This window comes from Gorilla gorilla, chromosome 4, assembly GCF_029281585.2.
Source record: "Gorilla gorilla gorilla isolate KB3781 chromosome 4, NHGRI_mGorGor1-v2.1_pri, whole genome shotgun sequence".
NCBI lineage: Eukaryota > Metazoa > Chordata > Mammalia > Primates > Hominidae > Gorilla > Gorilla gorilla.
Genome location: NC_073228.2, coordinates 81808694 through 81826211, shown reverse-complemented (window position 1 = coordinate 81826211; position 17518 = coordinate 81808694). Strand labels below are relative to the sequence as shown.

The 17518-nt window shown below is 46.0% G+C and overlaps 1 protein-coding gene and 1 long non-coding RNA gene across 3 annotated transcripts in view; both read left to right on the top strand.

Annotated features, from left to right (window-relative positions):
* The first annotated feature begins 388 nt into the window (after positions 1-388).
* On the top strand, positions 389-5832 carry LOC109026903 (uncharacterized). Its single transcript, XR_002005956.4, has 3 exons — positions 389-541; positions 1124-1639; positions 4203-5832. It is a non-coding gene; the product is annotated as an uncharacterized lncRNA (long non-coding RNA).
* A 4191-nt stretch (positions 5833-10023) lies between these two features.
* Positions 10024-17518, top strand: part of TNFRSF13B (TNF receptor superfamily member 13B) — a 33318-nt gene continuing 25823 nt past the window's right edge. The window contains exon 1 of one of the 2 annotated variants that reach the window (XM_004042197.3): positions 10024-10127. In XM_004042197.3, the coding sequence (XP_004042245.1) occupies positions 10067-10127 (61 nt within the window). In that variant the 5' untranslated portion in view covers positions 10024-10066. The remainder of the gene's footprint in view (positions 10128-17518) is intronic. The other variant, XM_055385996.2, reaches the window with a different exon arrangement.

Genomic DNA, 17518 nt, shown 5'->3' with positions numbered 1-17518 from the left:
GGCCTGATGAAAATTGGTAACAGCCTCAGCTGTTCATTGCCCACTAGAAAGAGCCTGGGCTTTGGGGTCAGGTATTTGTGGGAGCACATCTCAGCTCCCCACATCCCAGACTGGATGCAAAAAGCTCAGTCTCTCTGGGCTTTGACTCTCTTGTCTGTGAGAAAGGGGTCGTGGCAGCATTTGCCTTATTCTGAGGATAGAGTGATTTAAAAATCAAGTTCATATCTGGCACATAGTAGATGTTCAACTAACTGTGGCCACTTATTGTCAGCCTAACACCTGCCATGCACACACATGCATCATCATCGCCTTCACCATGAGCCGTGTGGCCTTTTCCAGCTGGGGCTCACCACTGCTCAGAGATAAAGGTTTCCAGAGGCGTCAGCATGACGCTCAGCCCCGGCCTCTTTTTCTCTCATTCTTGCACCATCTGTCTGTTGAGTGCCTGCCACATGCCAGGTGCAGCCTCAGATGCCGGAGGCATAGTCACATTCGGATGAGGGAAGCAGATAGCCCACCAGCGAGCACAGGAACATGCCAGGTCAGTCCAAGCAGGAGCAAGTGCTCAGGAAATAAACCAGATGGGAGTGGTAGGGAGTGGCCAGGGTGGGGACTCTGGCCAGGGTATCCAGGAAGTCCTCTTTGAGGAGGTGCTGTTGGAACCAGGACTCAGTCCTTCAGAGAGCCACAGGCTGAGCACTCCTGGCAGGGCAGCAGCAGGGGCAAGGCGGCCGAGCGGAGAATGGGCCAGGCTTGTCTCAAGACCAAGACGGCTGCGGCTGCAGCGGAGTTAAGGGAGAGGTGGGAGAGGAGAGCAGGAAGGCAGGGGCCAGGCAGCCTGGGGCCTCATCCAGACTCTCAGCTTCTGTACTTCTCCCTGGGGACATCTGTGAGTCGCTGAGCTGTGGACAGGGAGTGCTCACTGAGTCACCCAGGGCCTCATGGCAGGACCTGGCCACATCTTCTCACGAAGGACCCGGTTCATTGATTCTCCTTCCTCAAATAGGTCCCCTCCACCCAGCAGAACCCAAAGGAATCAAAAGCTTGGGGGTTTCGTGCATTTGTTTTAAGACTCCAACTTTCTTGTCCATTTACCTTTTTATTTTTTATTTTTTTGAGACAGATTTCGCTCTTGTCGCCCAGGCTGGAGTGCAACGGTACGATCTCATGTCGCGGCAACCTCCGCCTCCCAGGTTCAAGCAATTCTCCTGCCTCAGCCTCCCGAGTAGCTGGGACTACAGGTGCCTGCCACCAAGCTCAGTTAATTTTTGTATCTTTAGTAGAGACGGGGTTTCACTATGCTGGCCAGGCTCGTCTCGAACTCCTGACCTCAAGTGATCCGCGTGCCTCGGCCTCCCAAAGTGCTGGGATTACAGGCGTGAGCCACCACGTCTGGCCTTCTTGTCCATTTATTTATTCATTCAACAAATATTCACGAAATGTATGTTGTAAGCTGAATACTTTGCCAGGCTCTGAGGACCAGTCAGGCACTTTGATGCCCTCAAGCAGCCCAGGACCTAGAGGTTTCAATGCCTCTGCTTTCCTATTTATAAATGGGCAGACTGGACCTGAAGTCCTGAAGGCTCACCCGCCTGGAAGCCACCTCTCCTCTGGAGTTCTGATGACGCTGCAGAAGCCTGTACATGTCTCTGCCCAATACCACATGTACAACAGAGGACTTTAACTAAAACGAGTGGGAGAGAGAGATTCCTTTTTCCCAACTTAGGATCTAAAAGTTTCTTGAACGTTCAGTTCTGTGGCTCCATTGCCCACCCAGATCACCCACCCTGGCTACAACCAATCCAAAAACTTGAACAGATTAAGAGTTTACCAACCCACCCTTCCTTTCTGACCTGGAGTGAGAAAGAAGCACAGTTGTCCCTCAGTATCCACAGGGGATCTGGTCCAGGTCCTTAACAATACCAAAATATGCAGATGCTCAAGTCTCTGATATAAAATGTGTAGTATTTGCATATAAGCTATGCACATCCTCCCATAGAGTTTAAATAATCTCTAGATTACTTATAACACCTAATACAATGTAAATGCTATATAAATGGTTATACTATATTGTTTTCATTTGCATTATTTTCTATTTTTTTCTTTTTTTTTTTTTTTTTTGAGATGGAGTCTTGCTCTGTCACCCAGGCTGGGGTGCAATGACGTAATCTCTGCTCACTGCAACCTCTGCCTCCTGGGTTCAAGCAGTTCTCGTGACTCAGCCTCCCAAGTAGCTGAGATTATAGGCGTCTGCCACCACATCTGGCTAATTTTTGTATTTTTAGTAGAGAAAGGGTTTCACCATGTTGACCAGGCTGGTCTTGAACTCCTGACCTCAAGCAGTCCACCCGCCTCAGCCTCCCAAAGTGCTGAGTTTACAGGCATGAGCCACTGTGCCTGGCCATTATTTCTATTTTCTACTTGTGGTTAGTGGTTAGTTGAATCTGTGGAGGCAGAAACTGCAGCTATGAAGGGCCGGCTGTACTATAACTGCCTGCTCTGCTTGTCTTCTACCCAGAAACCTGGGCAAATGGGCTAGGAGCTATTTGCAAGGCTGTAATTTTTGGTTAACGAACAACTTCTCTGCTCATAGCCATGGGAACCAGGGAAGGAGACAAGAAAACCAGAACCAATCTTCTTCTTTCAGTGTGAAACCATCTTTTATTCTTCCTGGGAACTATCTGGGCATCTGGGAGGAGTGTGAAGGAGCAATACTGTACAGAGGGAAGGGTTTGGGCTCTGGAAGCAGATTGCTTACCAGCTCTATGACCTTAGGCAAGTCACTGTTCCACTCTGACCCTCTGTCTCCTTTTCAGCAAAATGGAAATAATAAATCAATTCCTAGGCCTGGCATGGTGGCTCACGAATGTAATCCCAGCACTTTGGGAGGCCGAGCTGGGAGGATCACTTGAGCACAGGAGTTCGAAATCAGCCTCAGCAACAATTGAGACTGTCTTTACTAAAAAATAATTTAAAAGTTAGGCAGGCATGGTGGTTCGCACCTGTCATCCCAGCTACTCAGAAGGCTGAGGTGGGAGGATTGTTTGAGCCCAGGAGGTTGAGGCTGCAGTGAGCTGTGATTGTGCCAGTGCTCTCCAGCCTGGGTGGCAGAGTGAGACCCTATCTCAAAATAAACACATAAGTAAATATAAATAAATTTCTGAGAGGATCAAGTAAAGTGGGTAAAGTAATAAAGCCTGGCACATAGAAAGCCGGGTGATAAGTACTAGGCGACAAGCAATATTATTCATACAAATATAAGGACAATGACAATTGAGAATAATTTCATTCCCTTTGTGATAGCCACCTGATTGTTAGTGCCTCGACTGGCTGAGGAGAGACCAGCATTCACTAGCAGCTCAGATCCACAGAGCAGAGCATACCCCATGGGTCTCATGGAAACACCCCTTCACAGTGGCTGAGAAACATCTGTGCACTGCCTTGCTAGAAATCGGGAAATACAAATTAAGGCAACAAATACCATTTCTCACCTATTAGTTTGGCAAAAATGTAATAGTCTGATACTATCCCATGTGGATGAAGATATGAGGGAGGAGCCAGCCACATGTGGCTGCTGGTGGGAGAGAATATTAATTAGTGTGGTCATTTGGGCAATATCTAGTGAAGCTGGCCACAACTCAGAGAGATGCTCATACATCTGCACAAAGGCACGCACAGGTCTGCCCACTGTAGCGTGGCTCCTAACAGCAAGGAATCAAAAACAGTCCACGTGTTCTTCAGTAGAGGAGGAACGGAAAAGAATGTGTGGAATCCCATAGAGCAGCTAAACAGGAATGAGCTCATTATATGAGCATCCATATGAGCTGATCTCAAAGGTGTTTGGTGAGAAAAGAAAGGGGCATAATGATAGATTTAGAATGCTATTTATATAAAATGTTTAAAAATAACTCACGCAAAATAATGCTATACACTGTATTTTTCATAGCTAAAACATTCTGTACTGTACTCATAAAAGTATAAAAAGGGGCCTGGAAGATAGAGCCACATTTATGATGGTGAGTGTAGGGTAGGAAGTAGAATAGGGAGTTGGGGGATTTCGGAGATTTCACTGTCATGTTTTCCTTCTTATAAGAAAAACTTGAAGGTGAATATGCCAAAATTTTAACACAAATTCTCAGTGGTGAAAATATGGATGTTGGTTATATTTTTCATGGTTATTTTCTGTATATTTTTTTTCAAAGGGGAAAATAACAAGAAAGCTCTATTTACAGAAAAACACCAGCTAAAAAATGTAGAAGGAATCTAAAAGGTATCGAAAGTTACCATCTTGCAAGTGGAATATTGGTTTTGGCCAAAGATGTTAAAATGATCAACAGAAGGGTCGTCCTTTCTGTTGGGAACCAGGATGCTCACAAGGCATTGCCCACAAGGGACACTAATTGCAAAAGGGACAGTGTGCCTCCACAGGGGGACAGCTGGTGTCACCATCTTAACAAGGGATCTGACAGCATCACCGTGGGGGGAAAAAGCCAACATCGTGCACCTCCAGGAGCTCTCAGAGGATGGAGGAACACGTGAACCAACACCAGGAGGACGCAGCCCGAGAGATCAGCCGTGGGACATTTCACAAGACCACGGCCAAGTCTCTTCACAAAGTCAATGTCAAACACACCAAACAAAGGAAAAAAAGATAAAAGAGAAGAAAAAGAGCAAAAGGGAAGGGACTGCTCTAGCCAAAAAAGGACTACACAGATACAATGACTGGATGTAATATGTGACCCCCAGAGGGATTCCGATTCAAAAGATGCAGCCATGGAAAATGTCTTACAAGCACCAGGGCCATTTAAATGTGGACTAGATGTCAGATGGTCTTAATGAACTATGATTGACTTTCTTAGATGTGATCATGACAGTCTATGTGAGAGAATGTCCATTTTCTTAGGAGGTGCCTGTGGACACACTTAGGACTGCAGTGTCGGGATGTCTGCAAATTGCCTTCAGGGTCTCAGCCAGAAGGCAGGCAGGAAGAGACAGAGATGGATGGAGCCATGCAGACACCAAGGTGAAGAGCTACTGAATCTTGGTGGAGGGTCCCTGAGTCTTCATTATAATTTTAACTTTCTTGAAGTTTTGAAGTTTTCATAATAAAAAGTTAGGAGGGAAACATTTTAAAGTAGAGAACTAGATCTTCCCACAGAACACTGGGGACCCTTATTATTATTTTTTTAAACCCTGCTCTTTGCTTTTTCAAAGTGAGTTTTGCTAAAATAATGGTATCTAGCATTTCTGAGAAATTAGCACAAATGTACAGCTACATTAGCAACAGGAAATTCAGCACATCTGAGTCATCTATGTAAATGGCAATAATGAAAATGAGGGCTTTCGCTGCATGTCTAAGAAATGTCCTCTTTTGGAGACTCTTCCTTTTGTTTTACACCCAGAACTGTCTCAGAGGAGGTTCAACAGCAGGGCCTCAAGGGACCAGGAGTAGGTGGCAGACATGAGGGAGCTCAAAGAGACCACAGCACCTGCAGGGATGTGGGTCTTTAGAGCCAAAATGCCACAGACATGCCAGTGCAGAGTGGAACCATCTCCCTGGGAAACATTGATCAACAGGCCAGTGTTCCCTTTCTTCAAACAATTTAACTTAAGGAGCTCATGCCCTTCAAGGTGACAAAGACGGTAAAATGTGAATTAAATGCGCAGATGTTAGGTGTTTAGAACAGTGCCCTAAGTTTTCCCTGCTGTTACTCCCAATGAGCACTGTAGGAGTTCATTTAAAAAGCTAAGAACTGTCCGGCAGGCTATACTAAATGGAAAAGGTAGCATGCTAAACAGCAACCTTGATCTGTATAAGCCAGCAGTTGTGTTAAAAAAAAAAAAAAAAGGTATGGAGGGGGAGGGAGAGGTGAAATATATCCTCTAGCGACACGCACATGCTCAGAAATGCCTAGGCTTTGCTGGGAGGCTGTATGAACAAGGTCCACTAAGGGTTGCCGCCTTTGAGTAGGGACATCATGGGCCTAGGATAACTAGATAGGAGAGAAATTTACTTCTGCCATATTCTTTTACTGCTTGAATTTTTTTCTTTACTATGTGTGCATTTTAACTCGTTAATTATACATATATAAATGAATCAGGTCCAAAACCTTAAGGTACATGAGTTATCTCTACTCTAGGTTCCAAATCTCTTCTGTCACCTTGGCTGTGGAGCTTAAAATTAGAATCCCGCATCCTCTTGGGAGACAGCTCAAAAAAAGGCTGGTCTCAGAATGAGCTTTAGAAACCTCCAGCACCTGTTCAATCTTCTGGGGGAGCCAGTGCAGAGGGGAATCTATTTTTGTGTTTCATGAAACGATCCCATTTGTATGTTTCCATTTATACAAAGTTTGGGGAACAAGCAAAATGAATCTGTGGTGGCAGGAGTCAGAATCGTGACTCTCTTGGGGATGGAGTGGGGTGTGCTGGCTGGAAGGGACAGTGACAGACCTTCTGGGGGCTGTGCATGCTCTGAGTTGTGATCTGGGTTGTGGTTGCCTGGGTGTGCATGTATGAGAACACTTACTGAACTTCCCATTTTAAAAGGGTGCATTTCACTGTCTATAAATTACACCATCTAATTAAAGAAAATAGAAAGCAAATTAACTCCATTCTCTGTAAACTGCATTTGAGCAAAAGCATTAACAAGCTGTGATTGGCAGCAAGACATTAGGGAACCCTGCCATTCAATTCTCAGCCACTCCTCAAATCAGGCTGGATTTTGTTTGTTTTTCATTTCATGCATAACAGGTATTGGCTTTAAAACTCCAGGACAATGTGTGTGGCTGCAGAGAGCAGCATTCAGTCCCATGGAAGCACAGTCTGGAAGCACAGTCTGCTCACTGGACAAAGCTGAACTTGCTGTCTTTCCTTCTTCTCCTTCCTTCTCCTCTTTCTCCTTCTCCTTCTTCTTCCTCCTCCTTTTTTGCAACAGGTTCTCATTCTGTAGCCCAGGCTGGAGTGCAGTGGTGTGATCATAGCTCACTGTAGCCTTGAACTCCTGAGCTCCAGCCCAGGGTTGCAATCCTCCAGCCTCCCAAGTTGCTAGGACTACGGGTGCACACCACCACACCCAGCTAATTAAAAAAAAATTAGGCTGGGTGCAGTGGCTAACGCCTGTAATCCCAGCACTTTGGGAGGCCAAGACGGGTAGATCACCTGAGGTCAGGAGTTCGAGACCAGCCTGGACAACATGGTGAAACCCTGTCTCCAATAAAAATACAAAAATTAGGCCGGGCGCGGTGGCTCACGCTTGTAATCCCAGCACTTTGGGAGGCCGAGGTGGGCGGATCACGAGGTCAGGAGATCGAGACCATCCTGGCTAACACGGTGAAACCCCGTCTCTACTAAAAATACAAAAAAATTAGCCGGGCGTGATGGCGGGCGCCTGTAGTCCCGGCTACTCGGGAGGCTGAGGCAGGAGAATGGCGTGAACCCGGGAGGCGGAGCTTGCAGTGAGCCGAGATTGCGCCACTGCACTCCCGCCTGGGCCACAGAGCGAGACTTCGCCTCAAAAAAAAAAAAAAAAAACAAAACAAAAATTAGCCGGGAGTGGTGGCTCACTCCTCTAGTCCCAGCTACTCAGGAGGCTGAGGCACGAGAATCGCTTGAACCCAGGAGGTGGAGGTTGTAGTGAGCTGAGATCACGCCACCACACTCCAGCCTGGGCAACAGAGTGAGACTCGGTCTCAAAAAAAAAAAAAAAATTATAGAGACAGGGTCGCTATGTTGCTCAGGCTAGAGCTGAGCTTTCTAACCATCAGAGCTACCCCCCACAGAGCCAGCTGCTCCGTGAGGTGGTGAGAGCCCTGACCCTGGAGGTATGCAAACAGGAGGTGAGGGGGGACTCAATGAGGGCATCCTGTAGTGACTTTGGGCTTGCCCATTTCAACCGGCAGAAAGTTCCTGGCAATGAGTTCTCTTTCTTACCTCTCTCTTAGAAATCCACTGCCAGAGCCCAGCTATGGTTTTGTCACTGTTCATTGACACAAGTAATTAAATGTAAACAAGTAATTAAATGTAAAACCCCTACAAATGTAAAAGCCCTAAATGTAAAATGTTTAGCCCTACAAATAGGGCTAAAGTCCCCTTTGACGGTCACCCCCAGTCCTGGTTCCCTCTTGCCCCGCCCGGCGAGAGCCAGTTTCGTCATGCATGTCTTTGCAGACTTCTTATGCTTCACAGTCATGTGTGCGTGATCACGGACAACACAGCGCTGTACTGTGTGTGTGTGTGTGTGTGTGCGTGTTGTTTGCTTTTGGTTTTGTTTTACTAAAAGGCATCACGCTGTAAGGCTCATGCTATAAGCTCCTTTTATTTACTCAGCGTCTGTCCTGAAAGCTTCGAGATTTCTCATTCTTTTAACTGTGCAATAGACTCCTGGCTCTGGCCTGTGCACCCTGCTTATTCAGGCATCCTCTGCTGCATGGACATTTACATTGTTTCCCGTTTCTCACTGTCATGAGGAGGCTTACGGAGGAGGAGAATTTCTGGGGGGTGGGTTAGGTCTGGGTTGTGCATTTAACTGACCCTGGCTGGTTACTCTCCAGAATGCTGCTGCCAGCTCCCTCCCTCCAGTGGGCCCTGAGTTCATGTTTCTGTAGATCACCCCCTTGCCCTTGATGTTACCAACTTTAAAACTTTGCAACCTGAGGGCTGAAAGTTAGTTTTTCATTGTTCAGTTGTTTTTCTGATTTTTGGGAGACTGGACATTTTCTTGTGTTTGCTGACCGTCTGCATCTCCTCTCCTGCTCTGTGCACCATCACCCTGCTCCAGCTGCTTCCTGCAGCCTCCCTCCTTCCTCTCCACCTCTCCATGTCCTCCTCGTCCTTCAGTTTCTTCCTAAGGGCCCATGGGCTTTCTTTGGCTTTTACGTTCCTCTCACTCCGCCTTTGGCTGTTGCTGGGCCTCCCATCCCCTGGGAGGTTTCAGAGGATGGGGAAGACACAGGAGTGCAGTCGCCATGCAGTGCAATACGGGCTGTAATGTTCCTCCTCCACGGCCTTTATTGAGGACTTACTGTGTGCCAAGAACCTGCTCTAAGAATGTAACTGTGCTCCCTCCCTCATTTCATGCTCATAACCGCCTGTGAGACAGGCAATGTTCTCATCCTTTTTTTTTTTTTTTTTGAGATGGCATCTCTGTTGCCCAGGCTGGAGTGCAATGGCACGATCTCGGCTCACTACGACCTCTGACTCCCAGGTTCATTCTCCTGCCACAGCCTCCCAAATAGATGGGACTACAGGCACGCGCCACCACCCCCGGCTAATTTTTTGTATTTTTCTTAGTAGAGATGGGGTTTCACCATGTTGCCCAGGATGGTCTCGAACTCCTGAGCTCAGACAATCCACCTGCCTCAGCCTCCCAAAGTGCTAGGATTACAGGCGTGAGCCACCATGCCCGACCTCATCCTTGTTTTACACAGAGAACATGGAGGTACAGAAGAGTTCCATAAATTGCCACCAAGGCCTTCTGCTAGTATGCAGCAGAGTCAAGATTCAAACGCAGGCTGTCCGGCCCTGGGGTTCAGCCTCTCCAGTGCTCTGCTAGGTGTTGGAGAGGGTCAAGGAGATACAGAGAATGAGCACCACCTGACAGGCTGGGACAGTCAGGGATGGCTTCCTGGAGGAGGTGACACCTCAATGGAGCCTTGAAGGAAGAGCAGGAGGAGCCGACCAGGCAATGAATAGAGTAAGTATACCCAGGAAGAGGGAAAGGCCTGAGTGATGCTGGGAGGCTGGAGAGCTGGCCTGGCTCGGGGTGTGTGCCGGGGGGCAGGAGATCAGGACCAAGGGATGGCCAAGGCCAGATCTAGAAGAGCCTGGGCCATCCCATAGTCAATACCTCATCACAAGGCCCGGCAGGCCTTCCACTGCTCTGTGTGTACCCCATGGGACGCCAGGAGCCTGGGCCGCGGCCACCCACCTGGGCTCCTGAGACCCAATGCACAGGCATGGGGGCGGGAGTGGGTGTGGCTGATTTACATCCAACAGGTTGAGGGGAAAACCCAGGAAGTGCAGCCCAAGCACTAATCAAATCTAAGACTAGTAGTAAGCATCCTGAGTAATGAGTGGCCTGGGCCGGAGCAGGCGAGGTGGCCGGAGCCGTGTGGACCAGGAGGAGCGGTGTGAGTAGCCGGGCAGGAGGGCAGGAGGGCAGGTGGGAGGTGTGAGGAGGGTTGGGCCTGAGTGCCGTGGGGGTTGCAGGGTCCAGTAGGTGCAAAGCCCACAGCAGATCCACACACTGGGGCAGTCCCAGCCTCCCCAAGCTCCTGCACATGGAGAGCCCTGAGTCTGGATGCCTCTGGGATGTGGCGCTTGCCTTCCGTGAGAGAAGCCACTGAGGCTGCAGGGTTGGCCACACCGGCAGGAATTCCCTTTGTCACCATGGCCCCCGCACAGCCCCCATTTTCCCCCTTACATGCCCGCTGGACCATTTTAATGCTAATCTCAAATACCAGATTGTTTGAGTTGTAGAGACCACAGGATTTATTCCTTAAGAACACAAACCCTAAAAACAAAACAAAAAACTAAGCATCATACCTTCACCCCTGCTGAAACAACAATTCCTGAACATCATCACATAGCCCGCCAGGGTTCGAACTGTACCAACTGTCTCACCAATGTCTTTCTCAGTTGACTTGTTCAAATCAGCCTGTCCCACATTAGACTTTTGGCTATGTTTTAATCTATAACAGTTTCCACCCATTTTTTCTGTTATTTATTTATATTTATATATATTTATATTTATATATTTATATTTATATATTTATATTTATATATAAATAGTCCAGTTGACGAAACTGGACTATTTATCCTATAGCTTTCTTTTTTTTTGTTTTTGTTTTTTGTTTTGTTTTTTGTTTTTGTTTTTGTTTTTGTTTTTTGAGACAGAGTCTTGCTCTGTCACCCAGGTTGGAGTGCAATGGCATGATCTCGGCTTTCTGCAACCTCTGCCTCCCAGGTTCAAGCCATTCTCCTGCCTCAGCCTCCCGAGTGGCTGAGATTATAGGTGCCCACCACCACGCCCGGCTAATTTTTTGTATTTTTAGTAGAGATAGGCTTTCGCCACGTTGGCCAGGCTGATCTCAAACTCCTGACCTCAGGTGATCCACCTGCCTCAGCCTCCCAAAGTATTGGGATTACAGGCATGAGCCACGGCACCCGGCCCGTATAGCATTTTTATCAGGGTGGGTTTCTAAGGTTTTACGAAAGGGCCCCAGGTCCTTTAGTGCAGACAGAACCCATGGCCAGATGGACCCGGGGCACAGCCTAGATTCACAGCCTCTGCCTGCTGCTCTGTCCCACACCTCAGGCAGGGAGCAAATCTGTTCTTCAGTCCTTTTTTGTGTCCAGCCACCATGTCCCCAGAATCTACACAGCCAGGGGCTCAAATACGTAAAGTTTCTGAGAGACTTGGACAAGGCAGTGACCAGAGGCTGCCTTAACACAGGATGAAATTGCCCAGTGCTCTGGGACCACGAGTCAGGACCCAGCTAGAACTGTGACCTGGCAGTGGCAGAAGCTGTCTGGTGCTGCCGAATCAGCCCTGGCCGGTTGTCCACTGGCCCACTCTGGGACCTTGGCTGAGCCGCTTCCCCTCAGTGTAAAATGAAGAAGACTGTCTTTCCTACGAGACATCCCTCAAAAACACAAAAGTGCTTTGATGAAACTACCAGATCCCCTCTTGGGGAGTCATGAGGAAAGGCTCTGAGAAGGCCTGCAGTTAAAAAACTGCCTTGACTTTCTTTAACCCAGTGTTTTTCAAACTAATTCGACCACAGAGATCTTTCTTGGTGCAGCACCTGTTAACCGGCCAAGCACGTGAGGAGGCACAAGCAGAGGGCTCTGAGAATCACCCTCCTTGGCTGCTCTCTGGTCTCGGGGTGCAGGAGAGAGTCTCCATCCTGCATCCAAATTTGTGGCGGCCCAGAGTCTGAGCCCAGCCCACACAGCTAGTGTCAAGAGAGGAGTTCCCTTTCTTCCCTTTCCATCAACGAAGCTTCTCTCTCAAGCTTCTATTCTGCCTGGCTGGTGTCAGTCGTGGGGTTTTCCTGCCCTCCTTTGGCACTTGATGATGGTTCTGGGATTTTATGTAGGTCCACATGGTGGTAGAGGAGGGGGCGGGGACAGGCCCTCTGGTCAGCTTGGCATCTGCTGTCTGGTCAGTCAGGCACTGTCTCTCTGTCAGATCCAGTGGCTTTTGGTGGCTTTGGTCCAGGCAATGAATGGGTCTTGGAACCTCTCCAAGGCTGCCCTTGTCACATAGAACCTCCTGCCCACCTTCCACACAACCAACCCTTCACGGTGATATGCGGCGGGTGGTGGCTTTCTCCCTCTTTGCTCCCCAACCCAAAAGTGGGGAGAATCAGGGGTCTGTCTTTAATTTTCTTTGATCCTTTGATTTTAGATTTGCCTTTGAATAGATAGTATAGTCAGATGGTTTGAAACCCAGAAAGTATTGAAAGATATATAATAGAAAGTCTTTTCTTCCTCCTTGTCCTCCATCTGCCCAGTTCCCACCTCCCCTAGAATAAGCAGCTTTATTTACATATAACTTACATGCCGTGAAATTCACCTGTGTAAAGTATACAAGTCTGTGTTTTTAGTATATTTACAGAGTTGTGCAACCATCACCATAAGCTAATTTTGGAAGATTTTGATGACCCCAAAAAGAAACTTTGTCAGTCTTCATTCTTCCCTAGCCCCAGGCTAATCTACTCTCTGTCTCTATAGATTTGCCTATTTTGGACATTTTCCATAAATGAAATCATATGTGGCGTATTGTGACTAGCTGCTTCCACTTGGCATAATGTTTTCAAGGGCTGTCCATGTTGTAGCAGGTGTCAGTACTTCCTCCAGTTTTGTGGCTAAATAACATTCCATTTTATGGATATGTCATGTGGCTTATCCAGTCGTCGGTGGATGGACATTTAGGTTGTTTCTACTTTTTTTGTCACTGTGATTATTAACAAAGCTTCTATGAACTTTTGGATTCAAGTTTTGGGTGAACATGTCTTCATTTCTCTTAAGTAGATGGATATCTACAAGTGGAATTGCTGGATCATATGATAAATTCTATGTTTAACATTTTAAGGAACTGCCAAATGCTTTCCAAAGCAGCTGCACTATTTTATAATTCACTTCATGCATGAGGGTTCCAATTTCTCCACATCTTCACCGACATTTGTCATTGACTGTCTTTCTCATTGTAGCCATCCCAAGGGGTGTGAGGTGGTATCTCACTGTGGTTTGGATTTGCATTTCCCTAGTGACAAATGATGTTAAGCATCTTTTCATGTGCTTCTTTAGCCATTTATATGGTTTTTTTGGGGAAAATGTCTATTGAAATATTTAGCCCATATAAAAATTGGGTTGCCTTTTCATTATTCTGTTATAAGCATTCTTTATATATTTTGGATACAAGCTCCTTTTCAGGTATAATATTTGAACCTATTTTCTCCAAGTTAGTGAATTGTCTTTTTACTTTCTTCATGATTTGCTTTGGAACACAAAAGTTTTTCATTTGATTAAGTCCAATTTTGATCAATCTTCTCTTCTATCACATGCACATTTGGTGTCACTGCCTAGCCTCAAATCATGAAGATTTACTTCTATGTTTTCTTCTATGAGTTCTGTGGTTTTAGCTCTTACATGTAAGTCTATGATCTACTTTGAGTTAATGTTTGTGTGTGGTGTGAGATAATGGTCCAAATTCATTCTTTGGTATGTGAATACCCAGTTGACCCAGCATCATTTTTGAAAACACTATTCTTTCTCCCATTGAATAGTCTGGGTATCCTTGTTGAAAATCCATTGATCATAACGGTTAGGCTTTATTTTTGGACTCTCAATTATATTCTGTTGATTTATGCCTGTCTGATGCCAGTACCACCCTATCTTAATTAGCATTGCCTTGCAATAAGTTTTGAAGTAGGGAAACATGAGTCTTCCGACTATGCTTTGTTTTCTTTCAATCCATGAGCATGGGATAGCTTTCCATTTATTTAAATCCTTAATTTCCTTCAGCAATGTTTTTTAGTTTTCATGTATGTCTTGCATTTCTTTTCCTTTCTTTTTTTTTTTTTTTTTTTGAGACAGGGTTTTGCTCTTGTCGCCCAGGCTGGAGTGCAGTGGTGCGATCTCGGCTCACTGCGAGCTCCGCCTCCCGGGTTCATGCCATTTTCCTCAGGGCCTCAGCATCCCGAGTAGCTGGGACTACAGGCACCCGCCACCACACCCGGCTAATTTTTTGTATTTTTTTTTAGTAGAGATGCGGTTTCACCGTGTTAGCCAGGATGGTCTCAATCTCCTGATCTCGTGATCCACCCACCTCGGCCTCCCAAAGTGCTGGGATTACAGGCGTGAGCCACCATGCCTGGCCTTCTTGCATTTCTTTTATTAAATTTTTTCTTAAATATTTTCCTTAAAATAGTGTGTTTGGTTTCTTTTTTTTTTTCTTCTTTTTTTTTTTTTTTTTGAGACGGAGTCTCACTCTGTCGCCCAGGCTGGAGTGCAGTGGCGCGATCCCCACTCACCGCAAGCCCCGCCTCCTGGGTTCACGCCATTCTCTTGCCTCAGCCTCCTGAATAGCTGGGACTACAGGCACCCGCCACCATGCCCGGCTAATTTTTTTTTTTATATATTTTTAGTAGAGACGGGGTTTCACTATGTTAGGTCAGGTTAGCCTGACCTCGTAATCCGCCAGCCTCGGCCTCCCAAAGTGCTGGGATTACAGGTGTGAGCCACTGCGCCCGGCCTGGTTTCTTATTTTTAACACAATTTTTTTATGCATACATGACCATTTACAAATATGATTAGAATTTCCCCCTTTTTTCAAAAATAACGTCCAAAACAAAAACAGGGCCTATGAGCCATGCGCCGTTATATACCTTGTTTTGTTTTTATTTTTGTTTTTTAGTTAATATGTCTTGCTGTTCTTTCCACAGCAACATACAGAGAGCTTCCTCATTACTTTTGTTGATAGCTACAGAACAATCTAATGTATAAATGTACTGTAATTTACTCAGTCAATTCCCTGCTGATGGATGTTGGGTTACTTTTAATCTTCTGCTATTACAAATGTTGCTGCAATTGGCCAGGCGTGGTGGCTCACACCTGTAATCCCAGCACTTTGAAAGTCTGAGGTGGGCAGATAACCTGAAGTCAGGAGTTCCAGATCAGCCTGGCCAACATGGTGAAACCCCATCTCTACTAAAAATACAAAAATTAGCCAGGCATGCTGGCGAGTGCCTGTAATCCCAGCTACTCGGAAGGCTGAGGCAGGAGAATCGCTTGAACCCAGGAGGCAGAAGTTTCAGTGAGCCGAGATCGCACCACTGCACTCCAGCCTGGGAAACAGAGTGAGACTCCGTCTCAAAAAAAAAAAAAAAAAAAAGAAAAAAGAAAAAGAAAAAGAAAAAACAAACAAAAAAAAAAACAAATGTTGTGCTCACTTCGGCAGCACATATACTAAAAAAAAAATGTTGCTGTAATAAATTTATCATTTCACACTTCGGGATAAATTTCAAAGTTTAATCACTGGGTCAGTGGGTAAATCCATCAGTAATTTTGACAAATGTTGCCAAATTACCCTCCATGGGGGTTATTTCTATTTACTCTCCTTCCACAATGAATAAGAATGCCACTCTCCCCACAGGCTCTGCCAATAGAAGGTTTTACTAAACTTTTGGAGTTTTAACAATCTCAGCGTGAATATGGTATCAGTGTAGTTTGAATTTGCCTGTCTCTTTTGAATGAGACCAAGCATCCTTATGTTGTATTTCCCTGACTGTGAACTGTCTATTCATGACCTTTGCCCATTTTTCTCATGGGTAGCTCTTTATTTTTCTGCTTATTCTTTAGATCTGAGTTGCAAAGGTTTTGTGCCTGTTTTTCATATGTCTTTGGAATTGGGTGTTTGTTGTCATAGAGAAGTTTTGGGGTTTTTGTTGTTGTCGTTTTTTGTTTTTGTTTTTTTGGTTTTTTTTTTTTTTTTGAGATGGAGTCTTACTCTGTTGCGTAGGCTGGAGTACAGTGGTGCAATCTTGGCTCACTGCAACTTCCCCCAACTGGGTTCGAGAGATTCTCCTGCCTCAGCCTCCTGAGTAGCTGGGATTACAGGCGCACACCACCATGCCCAGCTAATTTTTGTGTTTCTAGTAAAGACAAGGTTTCCTCATATTGGTCAAACTGATCTGGAACTCCTGACCTCAGGTGATCCACCCACCTCGGGCTCCAAAGGGCTGGGATTACAAGCATGAGCCGCCGCGTCCAGCCATAAAAAAGTTTTTTTGTTTGCCTGTTGTTTTGTGGATTCTATGTTATGCGTCTTTTCTTTTAGAGATTTTGGGTCATAGTTAGAAAGGCCTTTCGCACTTTGATGATGTGAAAAAATTATGAAATGGTTTCTTCTCTATTAAATTTACATGTTTTTATTCTTTTCACATTTAAATATTTTAGCGGGTTGCTTTTTGATCCGAGGGAAATTATTTCCTGTGCTCGTTTCTGGCCCAGTCACTTTGTGCCAAGAATCCTCTCTCCCAAGTGTTGAAAGCAACACCCAGGACTTTCGCCTTTCCCCACCAGGCCACCTCTCCCTGCGTCCTCCCTGGATGGAGGAGATGCAGGCAGGCAGGGAGCTGCTGCTGAAACTCAGTATGATCCCTGCCCAGCTGTCTATCAGCACAGTGCAAGAATGCGGCTTGCTTTTCCTTCCGCAAGTCTTTACTGAGTACAACTATATCCAGCTACTGATTAGCATTTATCCAGCACCTGCTGTGTGCCTGCTATCTTGGAAGGCACTGGATTCAGAGACGAATGAGACAGTACGGGGAGGCAGAATGGCTATACCCTGAAATGTCACATTACCAACAAGAAATGTCACCCAGCAGTGGGTTCTGGGAGTTCAGGTTCTGGGGGTAGTTCCCCCAGCCCAGAGCACTAATTTGATGCTACTATCGTTATTAATGATTATCATTGGCTGGGCACAGGGGCTCATACCTGTTGTCTTAGCTAATTGGGAAGCTGAGGGGAGAGAATCACTTGAACCCAGGAGTTCAAGGCTGCAGTGAGCTATGATTGCACCACTGTAATTTTGTAGAGATAGAGCAAGACCCTGTCTCTACAAAAGAAAATGTAATTATCACTAATATTAAAATTATTTTACATTATTATAAATTATTATAAAATGATAACTATTAACCCATTATATTTCATACTATTTATATCACTACTGGTAGTTATTATACCAGTAGCAGCAGCCGTGTCTTGGGCCAGTTACATGCTTGTCATGTACACACCCTTGAGAAGATCTACAAAAGAAAGCCTAGAGTGTCCATTTTACAGGTCAGGAAAACTGAGGTTGTGCACAGCCAGAGTCCTTCCCAGGATGACTCAGCCGTGCTTTCCCCACCACGGGCACTTCACTCCGGCACACTCTGGGTCACTGAACCATGGCGAATCCGTTTTCAACATGAGCTGGCAGGAGGTGAACATTATGATGGGTAGAAGTGGCTGT